Consider the following 23,111-nt stretch of genomic DNA (forward strand, 5'->3'; position numbering starts at 1 on the left):
TTTGTTTAGGATATTGGGTGTCCAGTGAGTATATCTGTTTGCACTCTGACACTTTTATGCAGTTATGAACTTCATTCAGTTAACACTTATTATACCAGATGCTAGGTTTATAAAGACAGAATCCCTGCCCAAGGAATTTGTGCCATCCCGAAAGGAGTGAGATTCTCTCTTAGTTTGTATGGTCACACAGCTTCTCCTTAAGAGTGTGACTTCATTAAAACTCGTGTGGAAAAAGTAAATGGTGAAAGAGAGTAATTGGGTCCTTGATACAAAAACATACATGTAGTTGTCTGGTGTCTGCCTCAAGCACTGATTAACATACCAGTTTCTCTCCCAGCATATACCTGATCTGATTCCTAAAGTCATTTTCTATAACTTCTGAAAGACCTTAAGAGGGGTGCCTGAGTGGCTCAGTCAGTTGAGCATCTGTCCAACTCTTGGTTTTGGCTCAGATCATGATCTCAGCGTCCTGGGATGGAGCCCCTCCTGGGGCTCTGCACTCAGAGGGAGTCTGCTTATCTCTTCCTCCCTCCATCCCTCTCCCAGCTTGTATGTGAGGGCACATATTGCTCTCTGTCTCTCTCAAATAAAGAAAGAAATCTTTAAAAAATAAAATTAAATAAAAGATTCTAAGAGATGTTGTTTGATATAAACTCTGGATAATATAAAATCCCTATTTTCTAAGAATGTAGTAATTGTTACAAGCTTGATTGAGATGCCAGTCACCACTGAAACTTATTTCAGGTTAGCATAGCCTTCATGTTGGTGATAGGTATTGGAGGGTTCATTTAGCTATGGCCTGCTTTTGTGTATTTCTGAAATTTTCTATAATAGTTAAGGAGAAAAAAAGCCTTCAGATTTCTTTCTTCCTTGCATCATTCATTCAATAAATATTTGCCTACCTGCTGTGTCTTTGAGTAACTCCTATTTTAGGCTATGCTGTGCTGTCTAATGCAGTAGCTGCTAGCCACGTGTAGCTATTTAAATTTAAGTTAATTAAAATAGATTACAGTTAAAAATTCAGTTCCTCAGTCATACTGGCCACATCTCAAGTGCTACGTGGCCACATGTGCTATGGCTACACTATTGGACAGTGCAAGTATAGAACTTTTCCTCATCGTAATTCTTTTGGAACTCTGTTAGGGGCTGCAACAAAGCCAAGTTCTGTTGTTGTGAGCCTCCATTTTAGCTTAGAGCTGGGATGAAAGGGGAAATGTATAGTGACTGTATAATAAGAAATTCTAAAACTGGGTATGGGTGAAGGGAATACTAGGGTAGGGATGGGATGGTTGCTATTTTTGTAGGAAATTCAGGGCATAAGGCTGTACTTGAGCAGAGACCTGAGGAAATAAATAGCAGCCGTGCAGGTGCCTGGAGGAAGAGACTTGGGGACAAAGGGAATGACAAGTACAGAGCCTCTGAGGCACAGTGGAGAGTGGGACGCTGTAGGAAATCCAAGGAGGCCAGTGTCTTTGGGGTGGAATAGCAAGAAAGAGTGATATGAGAAGAGAGAAGAGAGGTAATGCAGGGCCAGGTACTGTAGATCTTTGTAAGCTACTGAGGCACTGTGGTTTTTATTGTGACTGAAATGAGAAACCACTGAAGGAGTTTGAATAGAGGAGTTGCATGATTGGACTAATATTTCGGAAGAATCTCTCTGCTGGCTCATGTTAAGAATAAACTGTAGGGGGTAAGGTGGCAAAGACGAAACGAGTTAAGAATCTAGTGATAATCAGTCAAGAGATGGTGGTAGCTGGGACTAGGGTGGTTTGCAGGGAGTGCTAAGTGGTTGGATTCTGAATTTTTGTTCAGGGTGAACTGACAGGATTTGCTATTGGATTTCATATGGGGTGTGGAAAGAGAGGAGTCCAGGATGACTTGAAGGTTTTTGGCCTGAGCAATTGGAAGGACGAAATTGCCATTTACTGAGATGGGGAAAGCAATGAGAGAAGCTAATTTGGAAGAGAAATCTGGAATGTAGTTTTGGTTTTATTAAGCTTTTTTTCCCTCCATGGACCTGTTTTGGCTTTAATTATTTTGATCATCATTATATTAATTTTAGATTACCTCAAAAATATTCAATTGGAGTTCTTGAAGAGGTTAGTTCTGTCTGTAATTTTGGGGTTCATGGGAAGGTCTGGGCTTGACTAAATTTGAGAGCCACCAGCATATAGATTGTATTTAATACCGTGAGACTGAATGAGATTACGTAGAGAATGAAGCAAGAGAAAATAGAATTGATTCAAACCCTGAGACCTGGGACATTCAGACATTTAGAGTTTGGACAGATGAAGGGCAACCAGCAAAGGTGACTGAGAAGAAGCAACTAGTAAGCTAAGAGAGTGAGGGAAGAGTGATTTCCCAGGTTCCATGTAAAAGTGTTTCAAGAAAGAGGAAATATAGTATCATCCTGATACCAAAACCAGACAAAAGCAGCACAAGGAAAGAAAATTATAGAACAGTGTCTCTTAGGAATATAGATGCAAGAGTCCACAGAGCACTACTGACTCAATCCAGCACACATAAAAAAGATTATGTACCATAACCAAGTTGGATTTAGCCCAGGAACATAAGGTTGGTTTAACATCAAAAATCAATTAATGTTAATACACCATATCAATAGAATAAGGACAAAAACCACATGATCACCTTAATAGATGCAGGGGGAAAAAATATTTAACCCTTTCGTGATAAAAACACACAGCTAACAAAAACAAAAAAAACACTACCACACAGGAAATTGTGAATAGAAGGGACCTGTTTTACTTGCTAAAGAACATCTATGAAAACTCATTTTTAATTACTCAGTGGTGAAAGACTGAATCCTTTTCTCTAAGGTTAGGAACATGACAAATAGTCTGCTCTTGCCACTAACACTCAACATTGTACTAGAGGTCCTAGACAGACAGTTAGGCAAGAAAAAGAAATAAAGGCATCCAAGCTATCTCTTATGTGCAGATGGCAGGATCCTATATATATCCTATACATAGAAAATCCCAAAGAAGCCACCAAAAAACTATTAGCCAATAAACGAATTCAGCAAAATTGCAAAATATAAGATATCTCCCAAAAATCAATTGTGTTTCTGTACACCAGCTCTGAGCAATCTGAAAAGGAAAACTATTCTATTTATAATAGTATCCAAAAGAATAAAATACTTGGGAATAAATTTAACCAAGGAGGTGAAATATTTGTACATGAAAAACTATAAACATTGTTGAAAAAAATTTTAGAAGACCTGAATAAATGGAAAGTCATCCCATGTTCATGGAGTAGAGGAGTTAATATTCTGAGGGTCACGGTACTCCCCAAACTAATCTTCACATTCAGTACAATCCCTATCAAAATCCCAAAGGCCTCTTTGTAGAAATTGATAAACTGATAATTCATATGGAAATGCAAGGGACCCAGAAGAGCCAAAACCATCTTGAAAAAGAACAATTGGAAGACTCCTACTTCCTAATTTCAAAACTTACTACAAATCTACAGTAATGAAAGTGTTATAGTACTGGCATAAAGTTAACTATATAGATCAGTGGAATACAGAAATAAACCTTTACATTATGGTCAGTTGGCATTCAGCAAGGGTGCCAAAACAATGCAACAGGGAGCGAACCATCTTTTGTCTTTTCAACAAATAGTGCTGGGACAAATGGATATCCGCATGGAGAAGAATGAAGTTGATGCCCTCCCTCATACCTACACAAAAAATAATTCAAAATGGATCACATACCTAAATGTAAAAGCAAAAACTATAAAACTTTTAGAAGAACACATAGGAGTGAATCTTCCATGAGTTTGGTTAGGAAATGGGTTAGGACTTCAAAAATGCAAGTGACAAAAGAAAAAAATAGATAAATTGGACTTCATTGAAATAAAAAACCTTGGTCCTACAAAAGGTACCTTCAGGAAAGTGAAAAGTCCTACAAATATTTGTGGGAGAAAATATTTGCAAATCATATGTCTGGTAAGAGACTGGTATCTAGAATATATAAAACACTCTTACAGAAGGTAGAGTATATGGTACTCTTGCAGGTAGATACAGCGGAAGCATGTGGAAATTCTCATCTGGGTGCTTTTTTTTGTTTTCTTGTACTTTATGAATTAGGAAGCCATGAGTGAGAAGATGTGGCAGGGGCTGGAGGTTTGAGAAAGGAGGAGGTATGGCAGAGTCCCCTGACAGAGGGGAAGAATGAGTGGAGGGGAAACCTGCCGGGGAATTGTCAGGTAGCACCGAAGATCCATATGAGGTCATGCTGATGACTTGCGATGGGGGAGATCAGTTCCCACAGTCTTGTCTTTTTCTCCAGCCAGTTCAGCCGCATGGATGCAGGTACTGAGATTTAACATGGTTGGGGATTTTGCCAAGGGAGTGCAGGTACATAATCCCTTTACTGTGTTTCTGAAGTTTAAAAAGTTAGGAAAACTCATGGTTTCGTGTTTTGCTTTGTTTTGGTTAAGTTTGTCAAACTTTTGTGGTGGCAGCAATCTGATGTAAAAGGTCACAAAGCTATTATAAACCTGTAAGGCTTTATTTATCTCACCTAGTGGGGATGGTTCATATATTTTGCTGCAGAAATATTCACGTGTTTGACGTTAGGGTGCCGTTCCAGACTCTGCTGGGGCATTTGTATTTTATACACTGTCTTATCCTCCTAAAATGCTCAAAATTCTGAATTCCAAGACCCATCAATCCCCAAGGGATCTGACTCTGTTTGACAAAGGGATATTACATCTTTCGAGGGAGTTGAGAGTGTATACCAGGAGTGATTATCCTGATGGACTGTGGAGTCACTTCCACCTGAGGAAGGAGGGAATAAGCACATGAGGAGAAGAGGTAGGATGCTGCAAAGGTTTCAGGATCAATGGGTTATTGATCTGGCGGGGCCGAAGAATTATTGGAGTCTAAATGCTAGAAGGAGAATGTTGGAAAGACAGGGAAAGGTTTGTTTCAGCTGGGCTTTTCATCCCTACAGGACATCATTACAGAGCACAAGTTAGTACTACCCTTCTGGTTTCTTCCTTGTGAATCCTTTTAGTAAAATTTTCTCTAGTTCTGAATGACTTCCTCCTTATTCTTCCAAGACAAAAGACACATTGTTTGATGCCATGTAAAAAAAACATTGCCTAGGAATTCCCAGAAATAGTCAGTGACTGAGCTGGGGTCCCAAAGGATATATAACCCTTGCCACCTTTATTAAAGATAGAAGGAAAAAAAAGACACATACCAGGACATCCATCTGGCGAACGAGGGGCAGAATACTGGAAATGGGGACTGTTGGAAATTCTGAACAATAGAACTCTCTCTGTACATTGTTACTTTAGTATGGATTAGGAAGAATAGCTAAATGCTGTCACTTGATTCTTATAAAATTGTTTTTATTTGGTAAGAAAAAGAAAGGAAAAGCAAATTGTCAAAAAAAAAAAAAGAAGTTCTTTAGTATTTGAATGCTTAATTCTTAACCGTGTCTGCACACATCAGGGCCTAATACTGATGGTGATTTACTTACACTCCCAGTTAATAATTAGACATCGGGAGACATTATATATCATGCCTAATGGAATATATGGGATCTGATGAGAAAGTTTTCTGTTTTGACTAATAAATTTTAACCCAAATGGCCAAACCTAGTGAAATATTACAGCCTTTGAAATATTTTAGAACTTGTGCTGAGAAAACAATGTTACTTTATTCAGTGAATGAATTTATCATCCCTTCAAAGTCATAGGCCTTACTTGGCTCTCACTCTGGAGTGGAGGCATGGTGTAGCACTGAATCAGAAAGTGGAAAAACTAATCAAATCCTTAAACACCAAAGGCAGCGAGGCAGAGTCAGGCTGACTTTTAGTGGTAGCCTCCAGGTATACATTTTCTTATTTTAGTAATCAAATGTGGGTTATTTGTAACATCAGTGTTAAGATGCTTCTTGAATTTTATTCACATATCCTGATTTCTCTCCATTCTTTTCTCTATTTCTCTTCCTGTAATTATTGTACTTGACATTGCAGAAGCTAGATGCTGTTCATCTCTGATCACAAGGTCTAGAAGAATGCTAGCTACATAACTCTGTCATTTTAGAAATGGTTTTGAATAAGCGCTGTGTGCAAGGCAGAGTGCAGAGTTCTGTGGGAGGTGAGCATTTGAGTCAGACTACCCTGCCTTCAGGAAGCTTACAGCTAGGTAGAAGGGATGACAGAAATATAAACAAACCAGCATGGCTGGTGAAGAGATATGAAAGAATTCAGAAGAGAGAGAAATCAATAACAGTTTGGAGGAGTTCCAGAAGGCTGCAGGGAGGAGGAGATGGCATTTGATCTGGCCTTCAAAGACGAATAGAGGGGCGCCTGGGTGGCTCAGTGGGTTAAAGCCTCTGCCTTTGGCTCAGGTCGTGATCTCAGGGTCCTGGGATCAAGCCCTGCATCTGGCTCTCTGCTCGGCAGGGAGCTAGCTTCCCCCTCTCTCTGCCTGACTCTCTGCCTACTTGTGATCTCTCTCTCTCTCTCAAATAAATAAATAAAATCTTAAAAAAAAAAAAAAAGATGGATAGAGTGCAAGTTAATAGAGGGAGACTGGTGGAGGGTCGGGTGGGGCTGCTAGGTGGAGGGGATACTTTGAGGAGAGGATAGTGGCCAGAGTTGCAGGTCATGGAAAGGGAATAGCAGTTAGTTGTTCAAATGGAATAAATGATAAAGGAGAGGGTCTCTTTTGCTCTGATTTATCGTGGCCTAGTTTAGAAAAGTCCTACAACCAATAGCATTCTTCTCAAGTGTTGACTTCCATTTCTGTGAATTTGCCTTTTCTTCATTCTGCTTTTCCTTCATTTTGTATCTAATCTGTCAAAAAATAGTAGAAAGGAAAACTGAATTATTGTACTTGTTCGTTGTTAGCATCTGTGGTGGTGGTGGTGATTTAGCTATGGAAGGTGTTGAATTTTTTGCCCCAAATGGGGTTTGGGTATTATTATTGTTATCTGATATTGACAATATCTCTATTTATTGACCATTAAATTTTGCTTAAGTGCATTATTTTTGCCATCTTCTAAAATACCAAATCAGCTTTTATGAGATAAAATTTTTACTTCCTTATGGTTGAGGAAACTCAATCTCTGGAGAGGTCAGATAACTTCTCTGAGATTATACAGCTAGTAAGGGGCATAGCTGGGATTTAGAACCCAGATCGGTCAGACTCCAAAGCCATGTTATACCGACTCAAGGGCAGATATTTACAGTTACACTGAATGGTGCAGCACACACAGTCACATAATGAAAGCTCATGTTTAGAATCATTAGATCTTAGAAGAAGGGAAATGAAATCCCTGGATTTGGAATTTGAAAAACATATTTCGTAAATAAAAGATGTTTAAATAAAAGACACTATATTGAAGTTAATTCAGATTTTTATAATAAAGATGTCAAGACACCTTTTTTGCAATAAAAGGACCATGTCAAAGAGACTGCAGAAAGAGGGTATAGATGGATTAGAGGAAGCACAAAAGATCTGTTCCCTCTCTTCTTTTCTGGAGAAGAACCAACTTTTTCCTTTGAGTAATGAGATCCAAGAGGGAGGATAGATCTACATCATTTTAACGTTAAAAGAATGAGATCTTTTAGGGGCACTTGGGTGGCTCAGTGAGTTAAAGCCTCTGCCTTTGGCTCAGGTCATGATGTCAGGGTCCTGGGATCGAGCCCCGAATCGGGCTCTCTGCTCAGCAGGGAAGCTGCTTCCTTCTCTCTCTCTGCCTGCCTCTCTGCCTACTTGTGATTTCTGTCTGTCAAATAAATAAATAAAATCTTAAAATAAAAAAAAGAATGAGATCTTTTAATTCATTTGGATTAATTTTTTGTTTTTTCTTTTAAAGATTTATTTATTTATTTGCATGCATTGGATGGAGTGGGGGGAGAGAGGAAGAGAGAGAGAATCTCAAGCAGACTCCCCACTGAATGCAGAGCCTGACAAAGGACTCAATCCCATAACCCACTGGAGCCAAAATCAAGAGTCAGATACTCATAAAGAAGATGTGATATGTGTGTGTACACATACAGACACAGACACATAGAGTAGAATACTATTCAGGCATTAAAAATGAAATCTTATCATTGCAACAACATAGATAGAACTAGAGGGTATTATGCTAAGCAAAATAAGAGAAAGATTGTTATCATGATCTCACTGATATGTGGAATTTAAGAAACAAAACTGAGGATCATAGGGGAAGAGAGGAAAAAATAAAACAAGATGAAAACAGGGAAACAAACTATAAGAGGCTCATAGTCATAGGAAACAAACTGAGGGTTGCTGGAAATGAGGGGTAACTGGGTGATAGACATTAAGGGAGGGCATGTGATGTAATGAACATTGGGTATTGTATAAGACTGATTAATCACTGACCTCTACCTCTAAAACCCATAATACATTATATGATAATTAATTGGATTTAAATGGAAAAAAAAAAGTCACACACTCAACCAACTAAGCCACCCAGGCACCCCGTTTTTGTTTTTGTTTTTTAATTCAAGCACTCGGGATAGGTTTTTAAGAAGGGTAATTTTTTTAAAAAGATTTTATTTATTAGAGAAAGAGAGTGTGGGGCCTCGTATCTAGAATACATAAAGAACTCTTACAGCTCAATAATAAAAAGGCAACCTTATTAAAGAATGGCCAAGGCTTATCTGAGTAGACATTTCTCCAAAGAAGATGTACAAATGACCAGTAAGCACAAGAGGATGCTCAACCTCATTAGCCATCAGAGAAATGCAAATCAGAACCACAGTGAAATAATACTTTATACCCACTAGGATGACTGTCATCAAAAAGTCAGACAATAACAAGTGCTGATGAGGATGTAGAAAAATCGGACTTGCCCAGCACTGCTGGTGGGAATGTAAAATGATGTACCTGCTTTGGAAAACAGGCTGGCAGTACCTCAAGGTGTCAGACGTAGAGTTACTATGTAACCTAGCAATTCCACTCCTATGTATTTACCTGAGAGAAATGAAAGCACCTGTCTGTACAAAAACTTGTCATGAATATCCATAGCAGCATTATTCTTAATAACCATGAGGTGGAAACAACTCTGATATCCCTCAATTAATGAATAGGTAAAATATGGTGTAGCTCTGCAGTGGAATATTATTCAGCTGTAAAAAAAGAAGGAAGTACTGATATATGCTATAACATGAATAAACCTTGGGACATATGCTAAGTGAAATAAGCTCGTTATAAAAGACCATAAATTGTATGATTGCATTTTATATGAAATGTCAGGAATGGGCATATCATAAAGATAGAGAGATTAGTGATTGCTTAATCACTAATTGTATGGGAGTTTGTGGGTCGGGCTTACTGGGAATGATAGCTAATAGGTTTGGGGTTTCTTTTAGTGGGATGAAAATGTTCTAAGAGTAAATGTGGTAGTGATTGCACAACTCTGTGAATTGACCAAAATACACTGAATTATATACCTCTTGCATGGGTGAATTAATATAGTAAGTGAATTATATCTCAATAAAGTTGTAAACAATTGCTTGGCATTATCAGCAGCAAATCAAAATAAGTGTTGTTGCTATTTTTTTCTAGGGTGTTACCATGTTTTGTTTTTTCCAGGAGCAGGAAAATATCATAAGGGCTTTAATCAATATATCCTTGATCCTCCTGTCTTTTTCGCCTTTGGACATTACAAAATTTCTCAGTGTGAATTTGTAGACTGGCAAAATTTTTTAGAACACCTGTAGTGGTCCCTCTCCCTCGATCCACAGGTTATATGATCCAAAACTTTCAATGGATCGCTGAAACCATGGATAGTACCATGCCCTAAATATACTTTTTTCCTGCACATACATACTGTGAATAAAGTTTAATTTATAAATTAGGCAGGATAAGAGAATAACAACAATAGCTAATAATGAAATAGAACACTTATAACAATATACTATAATAAAAATGTGAATGTGGTCTTTATCTTATTGTACTATACTCACCCTTCTTGAGATGATGTGAGATGATAAGATGCCTGTGTGATGAGATGTAGTGAGGGCAATGACGTAGCCACATGACACAGCGTCAGCCTCCTCTGGACCTTGTGAGGACCCATCAGAAGGAGGGCCATCTGCTTCTGCACTGCAGTTGGCTCTGGGTAACTAAAACCAGGGTTGAGGCAGGGACTACTAGATAGTCTGGACATTGCCAAATAAATCCTGACATGTTCTTCTTGGATCACATATTATCCAAGGAATGATAAAGTGTTACGTTGCTGAGAAGCTTTGGAGGGCAAAAACTTCCAATACTTTATTTAGGTTTTAAGATTTTTTTTTTTTTTTTAATTTATTTGACAGACAGGGATCACAGGTAGGCAGAGAGGCAAGGCAGAGAGAGAGGAAGGGAAGCAGTCTCCCTGCTGAGTAGAGAGCCCAGTGTGGGGCTCGATCCCAGGACCCTGGGATCATGACCTGAGCTGAAGGCGGAAGCTTTAACCCAGGCCACCCAGACACCCCTTTATTTAGGTTTTAAATAGTAGGTTTATACTACTGTTGTATCACGTTCAAACATTTATCAGATCATATCTTGACTTCCCTCACAGTGGTGAGGTGTGGGCCTTCCTAGGCTTTCTGCCTCCACGCTCCCCATTCTCCATACCCCTGGTGTACTTACTGTCATGGTTTTGTGAAAAGTCAGTTTTTATAATATTATGACTACGTAAATGTACTATGATTATATTTCCTTAGATGCTTGTTTTTTCCTAGAGCTAATAATGCCTTTTTCAAGATATGCTTAGTGTTCTGTATATCTCCTGCTATTTTTTTCCCCACACAGACCAAATGCCTTGAATGCATAAGTTAACCTATCATTTCCCCACTCCCTCTACCTTTCCCAACCCGGAGACCTTATTTCTAGGGCTCTCCGGACTCTTCCTTTCTGGAACAACAGTTGTTCTCTGTGCCTCCGCTGTCAGTAGTCTCAGGGCCTGTCTTTGCTGCTTTCCTGAATTGGACCTGTTTTCTGACATCTCACGTTTTCCTCCTTCTTGTCACATGCGCTCATGTTATTGAGGCACATCTTCCCGTGAAGGGGCGCGTGCGGAGTAAATCATTGAGTCTCTTTACACACGTGAAATGTCTCCGTGTAACTCGCATAGTTGGTTAATCTTTCGTGTGTGGAATTTGAAGTCGAAAGTCCTTTTCCTCAGAATTTTGAAGGCAGGGGTGCCTGGGTGGCTCAGTGGGTTAAGCCGCTGCCTTCGGCTCAGGTCATGATCTCAGGGTCCTGGGATCGAGCTCCGCATCGGGCTCTCTGCTCAGCAAGAAGCCTGCTTCCTCCTCTGTCTCTCTGCCTGCCTCTCTGCCTGCTTGTGATCTCTGTCAAATAAATAAATAAAATCTTTAAAAAAAAAAAAAAAAGAATTTTGAAGGCATTGCCCTGCGGTCCTCTGCTACTTGCTATTGCTACTGAAATGTCCAGTCCCACTTAGTTTTCATTTCTGAATATGTAGGGTGACTATATAATCTCTTGCCAAAACTGGGACATTTGAGGTACTAGCCTGAAAAAGAATACTAGGACAGCAGGCGTAAACCAGGACTCTCTGGGGTAAACTGGGACATACGGTCACCCTCTTTATATGTGACCTATTTTTTCTGTAAGCATTTATGATCTTCTCTGTACTTCCAGTGTTCCACATTTCATGCTGATGTGTCTTGGGAAAGGTCTTTTTTTCATTCATTGTACTACATTTTTTCAGGCTCATTCCTGTCCTTCGATTTGGGAAATTTTCATTACTGTTTCTCTAATTATGTCCTCCTAGCCTTTCTTAGTCAGATGTTTGACATTCTAGATTGTCCTCTAGATTTTTTTCTTCTCTTACAAATAAGCAAGGGTCTGTTATCCTTTTGCCTTTTTGTTTTATAGCTGAAGGGGTTTTGTACATTTCTTTTCCAGTTTATTGAAATTTAATTTTTTTTTCTGTTTTGTATTTAATTTCTTGTTTTACTCTTTTCTCACATCCTCCTATTCTTTTTTTTTTTTTTAAGATTTTATTTATTTATTTGACAGAGAGAAATCACAAGTAGGCAGAGAGGCAGGCAGAGAGAGAGGAGGAAGCAGGCTCCCTGCTGAGCAGAAAGCCCGATGTGGGGCTTGAACCCAGGACCTGGGATCATGGCCTGAGCCGAAGGCAGCGGCTTAACCCACTGAGCCACCCAGGCGCCCCACATCCTCCTATTCTTACAGGAATATATCTTCTTTTCCATTCTTCTTTCTTTCTTTTCTTCGGTTTCTTTTGTTTCCTTTGTTGCTCTCTTGGATCCCCTCTTCCCTATCTGCTTTGGTCTGTCTGAGCCTTTCCGCAGATGCCAGTGGTCCTTAACTCTCTTCATATTTAGTAGTAAGACATTCAGAGTACCTCTGAAACCTGAGCAGAGCTTTTTGGCTTCTTTAACTATAATTGCTCTGTGAACTAACATCTTGTTTGGAATAGTCTTCAAATGTCAGAACTTGGAGATATTTTCTGGGGAGTGGAGGGATCAACCATGCAGTTTCTCCAAGAGATACTCCTCTGCTCTCCTGAGTGGGAGATTTTGTGTCAGGGTGCTGGCACTCTGTTTGTAGGGTAAGGGAAGCAGGCAGAAGTTCCCAGGGACTGGCATGGCACCTTTTTCTTCTACCTCATTCCAGCCTCCTGTGCCTCAGAGCCATCTCTCTGGAGCTTCCGGGGCTCAGTTTTTCCAGAGAAGAAAACTTTTCTCCCTGTGAGGGGGGAAGAAGGGTATAGTCACTTGTGGGATAATGGAGAAGGCCCAGTGGCGCTGTCCTCTCCTACTTCTCCCTCTTTGTGGTAACTGCCACTGCCAGAGCTCCTCCTCACAGGGATTCTGTGGGCCTAATTAGTTCCACCCTCACCTTTATTCCCTCTGGGCACTTGGGTGATAACTGCCTTTTACTCTTCCATCTCCTGTCTTTGAAAAATTTATGAAAATCTGTTCTCATTAACTCTCCCTTTCTCTTCTTTCTCGTGGGTTAATACATTTGTTTTTTTCCTCTCCTGTCTTTTAGAGGGCTTGAGAAGGGAGAAGAGATAAACTAATGTGTTCAATCTGCCATTTTTAACTGATTCTGGCGTGCATTTTTCTAGACAAAGTATTATAAATGCTGATTAGATGCTGAACAGTACCATCAGCGCTATTCCTCATGTATGTTGTTATGGGTTAAGTAGGTTTTTGTGGGCTGACCTGGAAACCTAACATCTATGATTTTCCCCTGGAACTAGAGAAACAATCAAGCCTTTGTGAGCTGACTCTGGGATTAAAACAGACTAGAACAAAAATATTTCACACATGTCTCCATTTTCCGAGTCACAAAGAAAATTAGAAATACTACATCATTATTGTTGAAAAGAAAAAGCTCCACTAACTGTAACAGAAACCTGTATTTTAATAGAAAAGTTTATTCATAAAGTTAAGCTATAAAAATTGAACTGAGAAGCAAAATTAATTCAGCAATATTCCTAAAGCTTAATTTTCCAGTAACTTTTTTGAAAGCAGTTTTCCTAATTAAATTAAAACCCAGTGATTGTGTTAGCTGTGGGAAATAGCAGTAGCCATGGGGATAGTTTGTTTACTTGTATTTTCTGGCTTCTTTCTTTCTTTCTTTCTTTCTTTCTTTAAGATTTTACTTATTTGTCAGAGAGAGAGTGTAGGAGCAGGGTGGAGGGGCAGAGGCAGAGGGAGAAGCAGGCTCCCTGCTGAGCAGGGAGGCCAGTGTAAGGCTCAGTCCCAGGTTCCTGAGATCAGGACCTGAACTGAAGGCAGATGCTGAACCGACTGAGCCACCCAAGCATCCCTTTTGGCTGTTTTCCTTCTTTCTTTTCTTTCTTTCTTTCTTTCTTTTTTTAAGATTTTATTTATTTATTTGACAGAGATCACAAGTAGGCAGAGAGGCAGGCAGAGAGAGAGGAAGGGAAGCAGGCTCCCTGCTGAGCAGAGAGCCCGATGCGGGGACTCTATCCTAGGACCCTGGGATCATGACCCAAGCAGAAGGCAGAGGCTTTAACCCACTAAGCCACCCAGGTGCCGCCCCTTTTGGCTACTTTCTTATTCCTATCTTGCACGCAACAGGATCTTCTGCCTCACTGGACTGAATAAAGTAGACTTGGCAGATTGACCAGTAAAACCACCTTCCTTGTCACAAATGACTAAGGGTAGCTGTGCAGGGCACTTGGGTAGTGAAAATGCAGTCCAGAATATGGCAAGTACAGAGAGAAAATGCTGCACCAACTCAGTGTTTGAATGGAGGGACCACTGCAAACCTAACAGACCCACCATAGTCGTGCGGCTTCAGTCTCCAGTCTTTGGGAAGGGCATATGGGGCTTTCTTGCCGAGGATCACCCCTGTTGTGCTAGGGCAGCCTTCCGTAAGCACTTGCTTCCCGTGGTCCTGACAACCCCAGTCTAAGGGATCAGAGCCGATTAGGAAAACCAGGAACCGTTGTTCCAATCTCTTCTGTGGCTGGAACAGGTATGGGCAATGAGATGCAGCCTCTTCATTATTTCCCATCCCTTTTCATATTTTCTTTCCCTTCTTTTTCTTCTCTTTCTTCTGTTTTCCTTATCAACCTCTCTGCCTTCCCACCACCCTCACCCCCGCCCCAGCCACGCTTCTGACAGAACATTGACTAGGAACCAGGAGCCCATTTTGGCTCAGCCTTCAGGGCAGCTGTTTACAGAGTAGCAGTGCTACATGGGTTTACTGTGTCGTATGTCTGTGTAACACTGGATTTGGATCTTGTATTTAGCTGCCAGAAGTGACTGTGATGAAGTAGGAGAGATAAACTGATAGATTGGCTGCCAGAAAGATGTTGGGAATCAATCAGATAAACAGTGTAGAGAAATAGCTTGCTGTTTTCTAGTGATAATAAACCAGTGGCCTCTGGTCCCTGCATTTTTAAACGTAATTGCTGTAGTAATAATGTCCAAAATAAGCAAATGAAGAAACATCACAGGAGGGTTTTTAATTGCGATTGAAATATCCTTTTCCCTTTTGCAGTAAAGATTCATCTTCTATGGAAATGAACATTTCTATAAATTTGTTTTACTTCTTCCAGTGCCTACTTACATAAACAAATGAAAATCAGAGAGTGAACTACTTTCATAGGAATTTATTCCTCCTCCTCTATCCTCCCACAGACGTCAGCTGTTTAAAGTGGTGAAATATCTGTATTGCTACAGATACCTACAGAATCATTACTTTTTTTTTTTGTGAATAAACAAATTTTAAAGTCCAACCTGTATAATTGACAGATGATGAGCAGGATTATTTTAGTGTGTCCCCTTATATTTCTCTCAGAAGACTTTTGGGATTTTAATCTCTGTTGCTATTTCTCTGCACACAGCACTTGTATGGGAGAGATGTATCCCGTTTTATTATCATAATTTAAAACTCTCCTCCTTCAATGTTTAACCTTTCTTTATTCTTAAGCAGGCCCCACACCCATCGTGGAGCTCAAGCTCACGACCCTGAGATCAAGAGTCACACGCTCTACCAACTGAGGCAGCCAGGCGCCCCTAATATCTAATTTCTCAACATTACTTCTCTTTACCTAGGACTTTAAGACCCAATGCAAATTCTTAAGTCTGTGTGAAAGGTACAGGTTTACACTCTGGTTGTGTGCAGTGGACCGCCCAGGACTAAGAGGAGAGTAGGAGAGTCATTTAGGGGAGTTCATTGTATGGGACGAGAGACTGGTTCTCTGTGTTGTATTTGCAGTCCACACATATGACTTCTGTCAGGATCCCTTTTAAAATTGTCATGGCTTTGACTGTGTTGGTGCCATATGTGGTTAAATCTCTTCATAGTAAGCTTGGGGGGGAGTACCAGCCATGGAAAGCAAGAGAATGAAGTTTGCACTTTTAATTATATGTAATAAAGGCTTTTGCCTGAGGAAGACCTTCCTGACTATTGGAGGTTATAGGTCAGAAGTTAACCATGTACCATTATCCTATTGGTGAGAAGCTGATGCATTTTCCTTTTTGCCATACAGCCTTTCCCACCTGACCTTTTAAAGATTCTCCATCGGTATCGATGAGGTGGACAAAACTAATCATAAAAACAATGAGGGGAATGTTGCACACTCATTGATCCATTTGAAATGAACTGCAGTACAATAAGTCTTCCAAATGGACTTCTGTTCTCAGCTATTGCTGTAGCCACCTTTTTAAAGATATATAAATATGAAAGGGTTAATGGGAATTCAGTCATGCTCTTGTCACTGGGTTGTCCCTTATTGATTGTAGTTTTAGAGCTGTCACGGTGCCATTCAGAATTCCTACAGTGCCCTTTTAAAGTCACGTGGTGCTGGGAGATGATAAATAAATCCGTTGCTTTCCTTTTTCCCCTAGCTCCTTCGAGAACTCATAGAACGGAAAACCAGCTCCTTGGATCCCAACGATCAAGTGGCCATGGGAAGGTAATTTAGATATGGCTTTCTGTTTGTGCAAGCAGCCTATATAATAGTTTCTCCCTTTGAGTCCCCTTAATTCTGCCTCAGAGGCAGCGGTTGGCTCCATAATTGTAAATGTTAAGCAACATTAAAAAAAAAAAAAGTTAAGCAAGACAGTAAGAGCTGGAAAGACAAGGTGATGGAAATCCTATACCTTACCTTAAGTACAGTTGAATAAGAGATTATAAAACACCTATGTTTTTGTTTTAGGGTTTGTTTTTCAAAGTCCTTCTTACGGTCTTTGCTCCCTAATTTGGGCTGTGATTGTATCTGTATCGGTCTCTGACCGCTGGATAAAAAGCAGCCACCCAAATGTGTGTTCTCAGCTGTCAGAATGTGGCACTGTGCACAACAGGTTCCTTGCTCATAGTTGAATCTGCTTTGTTCAAGTCTGCCCTAATTTAGACCTCCACCCCTTCAGTAAAAGCCTCAGCACAATTAGAAACGGAACGTGGCAGCATTACCCAGATGTCAGGGTAGAATGTAAAGTAGTGAAGGAAGGCTCGTGTGTATGCTTCATCCTGTGGTTGGAAAATAAAAAGGGCATTTAGAGTGCTACCTAATGAATAGTGTACATTTAAATAGCCATGAGCCATAATTTGCAAAAGCATGAAAGGAAACAAAAGCTGCAAGTACCAGAATGGGATTCTGGGCAAAGCAGCATTTTGAGAACGCAATGAAAAATTTGTGTTGATGAAATAATTTTATTTGAGTAAAACATTATTTGGGTTTAAGGATAGGATATTGTTGATATTTTGTGTATCTCTGGAATGCTATAGAGAGCTGTTCACTATAAATTTAATGTGATACAGCAAATTGCGTGGTGATTATATTGTACATTTATCTGACTTTACAATAAAATAGATTATGGTAATTAAGATTATATTAAGATTACAGTAATTGGATTTCCCTAGATTATTTTTTTCTGATGTTGAGTTTTCATTGTATAAATCAGGTAAGATGACTAGCTGTTGCTGTTTCTCTTTTTTTTTTTTTTTTCACATTTGTTCATATGAGGAATTTATGAAGATTTTTCTTGGCCAGTATCCTTTATTTGAAAAATTAATTCCTTTTCATCTGAAATGACTGCAGAATATGTAACTCTTGTTTGGATCCTGATTCAAACAAACTAACTGTAAAAGTGAGATGACCAGGAAATTTGAAGACTGACTCAGTATTTGGTAGTAAAGAATTACTGGCAACTTTTTTTGTAGGTGCGACAGTCGTATTGAGACTGTATTGGGGGGAAAGAACCCTTACCTCTCAGCAGCACATTCTTAAATACTACAGATGAAATGAAAATTAAATACACAAAATGGCCGCAAAACTAATGTCAGTGGTGGGTAATTACAAAAAATTAGCAAACACTGGAAAGTGCCAAAAAAAGCACTTGGGTATTAACAAAGGGAAAATTGAAGAATTCCTGTATTCAAACTGAATAGCAGTTGCAGTGTTAGTAATAGAACATCCTGCACAGCTAAAACATTGAAAGCAAACAACTCTCTACTCAGTTTGCTGGCTTTTCCTGTGGACTGCAAGATTTAGTGCCTGTCCCAGGAACTCTAGATACTAAGGAGCATTGTTAACCAAATTCGCTGTAGAATTTCCCAGCTGCCATTTGTTTTTTTCTCATTGCACAAATCCTCTTCAATTGATTAGTCGCTTTGGCCCCAGACTATCTTGAGGAACTTGATGTGGGTTGATGATTTCTTTGCGCAGTGAGAAAAATTCCAGTTTGTCAATAAGTATAACTATTTCTGTTAGTGATGATGCATAACATTGCTTGTGAATTTCCCAGGCAGTGGCTTGCGATCCAGAAGTTACGAAGCAAAATCCACAAGAAAGTAGATAGGAAAGCCAGCAAAGGAAGGAAACTCCGGTGAGTTACTTTTTAGAAAAGATTTTAACATGTTACAACTCTTACATTTTGGCTGTTATGTCAGTTCTATATGTCTTCTGATGATTCTGGTTTTTTGTTTTTTTGTTTTTTTTTAAAAGATTTTATTTATTTATTTGAAACAGAGAGAGAGAGATCACAAGTATGTAGAGAGGCAGGCATAGAGAGAGAGGAGAAAGCAGGCTCCCCGCTGAGCAGAGAGCCCGATGCGGGCCTCGATCCCAGGACCCTGAGATCATGACCTGAGCCAAAGGCAGAGGCTTAACCCACTGAGCCACCCAGGCGCCCTGATGATTCTGTTTTTAAGGATCAAAAAAATAACAAAAACAGTGTCTGTGGCTTTTGGGGGACTCCATTTTTCTTACTCTAAAATGGAAATGCTGTAGTTCAGTTCCTTTTTGTTTTGCTGTTGTGAGGGGATGGGTTAAATAACACCTGCATTTACCTGAAAGAAAAATAAGAAGAAAAGAAGATAGTTGAAATTGTCTTAGTTTTTTGTTTTGTTTTGTTTTTTAGATTTTTTTTTTCTAGAGCGAGAGAAATCAGGAGTGGGGAGGGGAGAGGGAGAGAGAGAGAATCCTTTTTTTTTTTTTTTTTTAAGATTTTATTTATTATTTATTTGACAGAGAGAGATCACAAGTAGACAGAGAGGCAGGCAGGCGGGGAGAGAGAGAGAGAGAGGGAAGCAGGCTCCCTGTCAAGCAGAGAGCCCGATGCGGGACTCGATCCTAGGACCCTGAGATCATGACCTGAGCCAAAGGCAGCGGCTTAACCCACTGAGCCACCCAGGCACCCGAGAGAGAGAATCCTAAGCAGACTCTATGCCCAGCCTGGAGCCCGGTGTGGGGCTCGATCTTACGACCCTGAGCCCACGACCTGAGCTGAAATCAAGAGTCACATGCCCAACTGACTGAGCCACCCAGGCATCCTGAAATTGTCTTAGTCTTAAAAAGTGATTTCTACAGAACAGTATAGCAGTTTTACTTTGGATGCTTGTTTAGAATAGGATTATATTGGTCCATTTTCATGAGGCCATACATGTATACACTATGCTAAGAAGATATAAATGAAGGATTCCAGAGAATGTTAACAGTGTGCTTAAATGAAATGAGAAATACATTTTTTTAAGATTTTATTTTTAAGCAATCTCTTCACCCAACATGGGGCTTAAACTTAAACCCTCAGATCAATAGTTACACACTCTACCGACTGAGCCAGCCAGGCTCAGTCCAAGAGAAATAGAATTTTTATGAGAAAACAGATTCTGACTATAAGAAAACCTTCAGTCCTGTATATGTTGTATATGTATGGTATACAGAGAGGTAATATTTTATTTTATGTCTGTTGTGTAGTATCATTTGCGCAAAGCCTCCTGTCAAAGAAACTACTTATAATTGGGGTGCACATGGAAAAAAAATCTTCAACTCATTGTGTTACGACAGTTTAGGCAGATAGCGAATTCTGCATCCTTATTAGAGACTGCCTGTCATTGAATTCCCTTTAGACAGATGTGGATCTGTCTCATATTTAAGTAACTTCAGAGAAGCAGATTTCACAACTACTTTAACTGATCTGTTTTTGTTTTTAACAGACTCACCAGGAAATAGGTATTTCTTTCTAACTTTGCAGAAGTGCAAAGCAACTTTTCACCATCTTTTTATTCAAAGTCACTTTCTTAAATCTCAGGCTAAATTGTTATAATTTGTTTAACTTTTTTCGTATTTGGAATTTCCATGTCTTTACACTTCTCCAGGTTTGTTTTTAGTGGGATGGTTAAGAGCATAGGTTCCAGGGCCAAACTTACTCTTTAATGTTGAGAACAGATTTTTCCCTAGTGCTGTGCTTTCAAAATTGTAGCTTTATGAGATGATAAATGTTCTCTAGAGGGAGAAGCCTGGAATCTGGGAGGCTTGGGTTCAAATTCTGGCTCTGGCTGTATGATTTTGGTTGTTCTTTTATCTCTGTGACTCATTTTTCTCATTTACTAAGTAGTATAATAATCCCTACCTCATAGATTTGGTTTGAGGGTTAAAATGATGTGTAAATGTCTGGTACATAGTAAACATTTGAAAGTGTTCATTTTCTTGGTTTCTCTTGTTTACCTGTTGTTATTGCTGTTGCAAATATACCATCTTCAGAAGAATTGAGAGAGGACAAAATTTCCTCCTCTACATTATTGTTAGGAATTTTATATTGGGGCAGGTACCTCCATGTGTGTGCCCCTTGAGGGCAAGAATTGTGCTCCCTTCTTTAAGATAATTCCAGCCTTTTATTAGTTAGCCAGAAGATGTTTTTGGATGATTATGTCATTAAACTTAACACGCTCACCAGGTATGGAGAAATGGCTATACCCTTAAACATAATGCAGTGTAAGAAGCTGGGTGAATGTTGGAAAAGGGAGTACTTTTCTAGCATGGCAAGTTACTTAGGAGAACATGAGTCTGTTCTTTCCCAAATCAAAACATACTTACCATGGTTATTATTTATTAAGTTGAAAGGGAAAAAATAGGATTTTGTTTTAATAGCAAGTTTTTTTCTTGCATTAATTTATTTTCTAAAAGATTTTATTTATTTACTTATTTGACAGAAAGAGAGAGCTAAAGGGGGAACAAATAGGGGGAGCAGGAGAGGGAGAGAGAAACAGGCTCCCCACTGAGCAGGGAATCCTGACTTGGGACTGAGCTGAAGGCAGATGTTCAACCAACTGAGCCACCCAGGCATTTATTAAACTAACCTCACTAAACTGTTCATTAGAGGTTAGGTCACTGTGAGTATATATACCTGGCTTTGTAGCATTTTGATAAGTGATTTAGAGTCACACATGCCTATAAATCCAAAGACATTTAAAGTCTTATTCTGGCAACAGGCAAGTGAGAGACAGACATTCTATTTAAATGGAGCTAAACATTAAAATGTAAGGCATGGTTAATTAAAATTCAAAAAGGAGGGGCACCTGGGTGGTTTAGTCGATTGAGCTTCCGACTCTTGATTTCCACCGGGGTCATGATCCCATGGGTTGTGGGTTTGGGCCCCGAGTCGGGCTCTCTGGTCAGAGGGGACTCTGCTTGGAATTCTCCCCCTCTGCCCCTCCTCCCTGCTTGTTCTCTCTCTCTCTCTTAATTAAATAAATCTTTTTTTTTTTTTTTTTTTTTTTTTTTTTAGTACAAATAAGATTCCTTCTGAAGTTCAATGAACCGTATTGGGTGCCATGTAAGACCCATTTTGCCCTCCAGGAGTGTGTCCTCGGGAGAGGGTGGCAGTGGGGTGCTTGGGTGGCTCAGCTGGTTAAGTGTCTGACTCTAGTTTTGGTTCAGGTCATGATCTCAGGGTTGTGAGATTGGACATTGTTCTCCACACTGAGTGTGGATTGTGCTTAAGATTCTCCCTCCCTCTCCCTCTGCAACCCCCTCCCTGCTCACCCATGCATGCTCTCTTTCTCTTTAAAAATACAAAAAAAGGAGAGGGCAGCAGACAGTGATGCTGTGTGGGAGGCCCTGTGGTGGAGGTTCTCCTGGTGGCCAGGTCACCTGAGTGCCCTTGGGGGAGTGCAGGCTGCTCAGGAAGCCTGTGTCTGAGACGCCATCCACATTCCACACTAAGCAGACTAGAAGAGTCAGCCCAGTGAAAGGCCACAGAGAATAATGGTTTTAAAAACATAGACTTGAGAATGTATGTGGCCATTTTGGAAACTGTAATTTAATTTGTTTTGGCAAACACTTAAAATGCATAGGGGGGAATGGCAGTAGATAAGGCTGTGTGAGTAGATGAGTGCTAGGTCATGGCCATGCTAAGAATTTGGACTTTATTCTATACACTGTAGTGAGTCATGGAAAAACAAAGGAAGACTGAAGAACTGTCACAGAGTGAAGGAGACTAAGGAGACATCACAAGTTAGGTACAGTTTGGGGTTCTAGATTGGAGCCTGGAAAAGAAAAAGGACACTAGGGTAAAAACGGGTGAAATTTGAGAGCTGTGTAATTTGGATAGTAGTATATACCAGGGTTCACTTCCTGATTTTGATAATCGCACTGTGTTTATGTATATTGTTAACTCTAGAAGAAGCTGGGCAAGGGTATTCATGAACTCTCTCTATTATTTATGCGGTTGTTCTACAAGTCTAAAATTACTACAAATTAGTTGTTGAGTTAAAAAGTTTGGGACTGCGGTTCCTGGGTGGCTCAGTCGGTTGAGTGTTCGACTCTTGATTTTGGCTCCAGTCATGATCTCTGGGTGGTGAGATCAAGCCCCATGTCAGTTCTGCACTGGGCGTGGAGATGACCTGGGATTCTCCCTCTCCCCACCCCGCCCCACGCTACCCCACCAAAAACAAGTTTGGGGCTCCACACTGGGCTTGGAGGCTACTTTAAAAAAAGTTTTATTTTATTTTTTAGATTTTATTAATTTATTTGACAGAGAGACACAGCAAGAGAGGGAACACAAGCAGGGGAAGTAGGAGAAGGAGAAGCAGGCTTCCTGCAGAACAGGGAGCCCGATGTAGGGCTCGATCCCAGGACCCTGGGATCATGACCTGAGCCAAAGGCAGACGCTTAACGACTGAGCCACCAAGGCAGCCTTAAAAAAAAAAGTTTTAAAAGAAGGTCATATGTTTTGCATTGTTTTGCAGTTTTGTCATCCATATTCACCTGGCTTTCCTGTGACCATGAATGTGAGGAATGTGGTCAGAATGAGAGGGTGGTCTTTATTAATAGCAACAGTGATCACATTTATAAA

At 40.0% G+C, this 23,111-nt stretch overlaps 1 protein-coding gene across 2 annotated transcripts in view; it reads left to right on the forward strand.

Annotated features, from left to right (window-relative positions):
• AATF (apoptosis antagonizing transcription factor) overlaps positions 1 to 23,111 on the forward strand; it is a 102,525-nt gene that overhangs the window by 51,659 nt on the left and 27,755 nt on the right. For both annotated transcript variants that reach the window (XM_047707745.1, XM_047707746.1), the window contains exons 9-10: positions 16,383 to 16,450; positions 18,282 to 18,362. In XM_047707745.1, the coding sequence (XP_047563701.1) occupies positions 16,383 to 16,450; positions 18,282 to 18,362 (149 nt within the window). The remainder of the gene's footprint in view (positions 1 to 16,382; positions 16,451 to 18,281; positions 18,363 to 23,111) is intronic.

This window comes from Lutra lutra, chromosome 16 (assembly GCF_902655055.1).
Source record: "Lutra lutra chromosome 16, mLutLut1.2, whole genome shotgun sequence".
Lineage (NCBI taxonomy): Eukaryota > Metazoa > Chordata > Mammalia > Carnivora > Mustelidae > Lutra > Lutra lutra.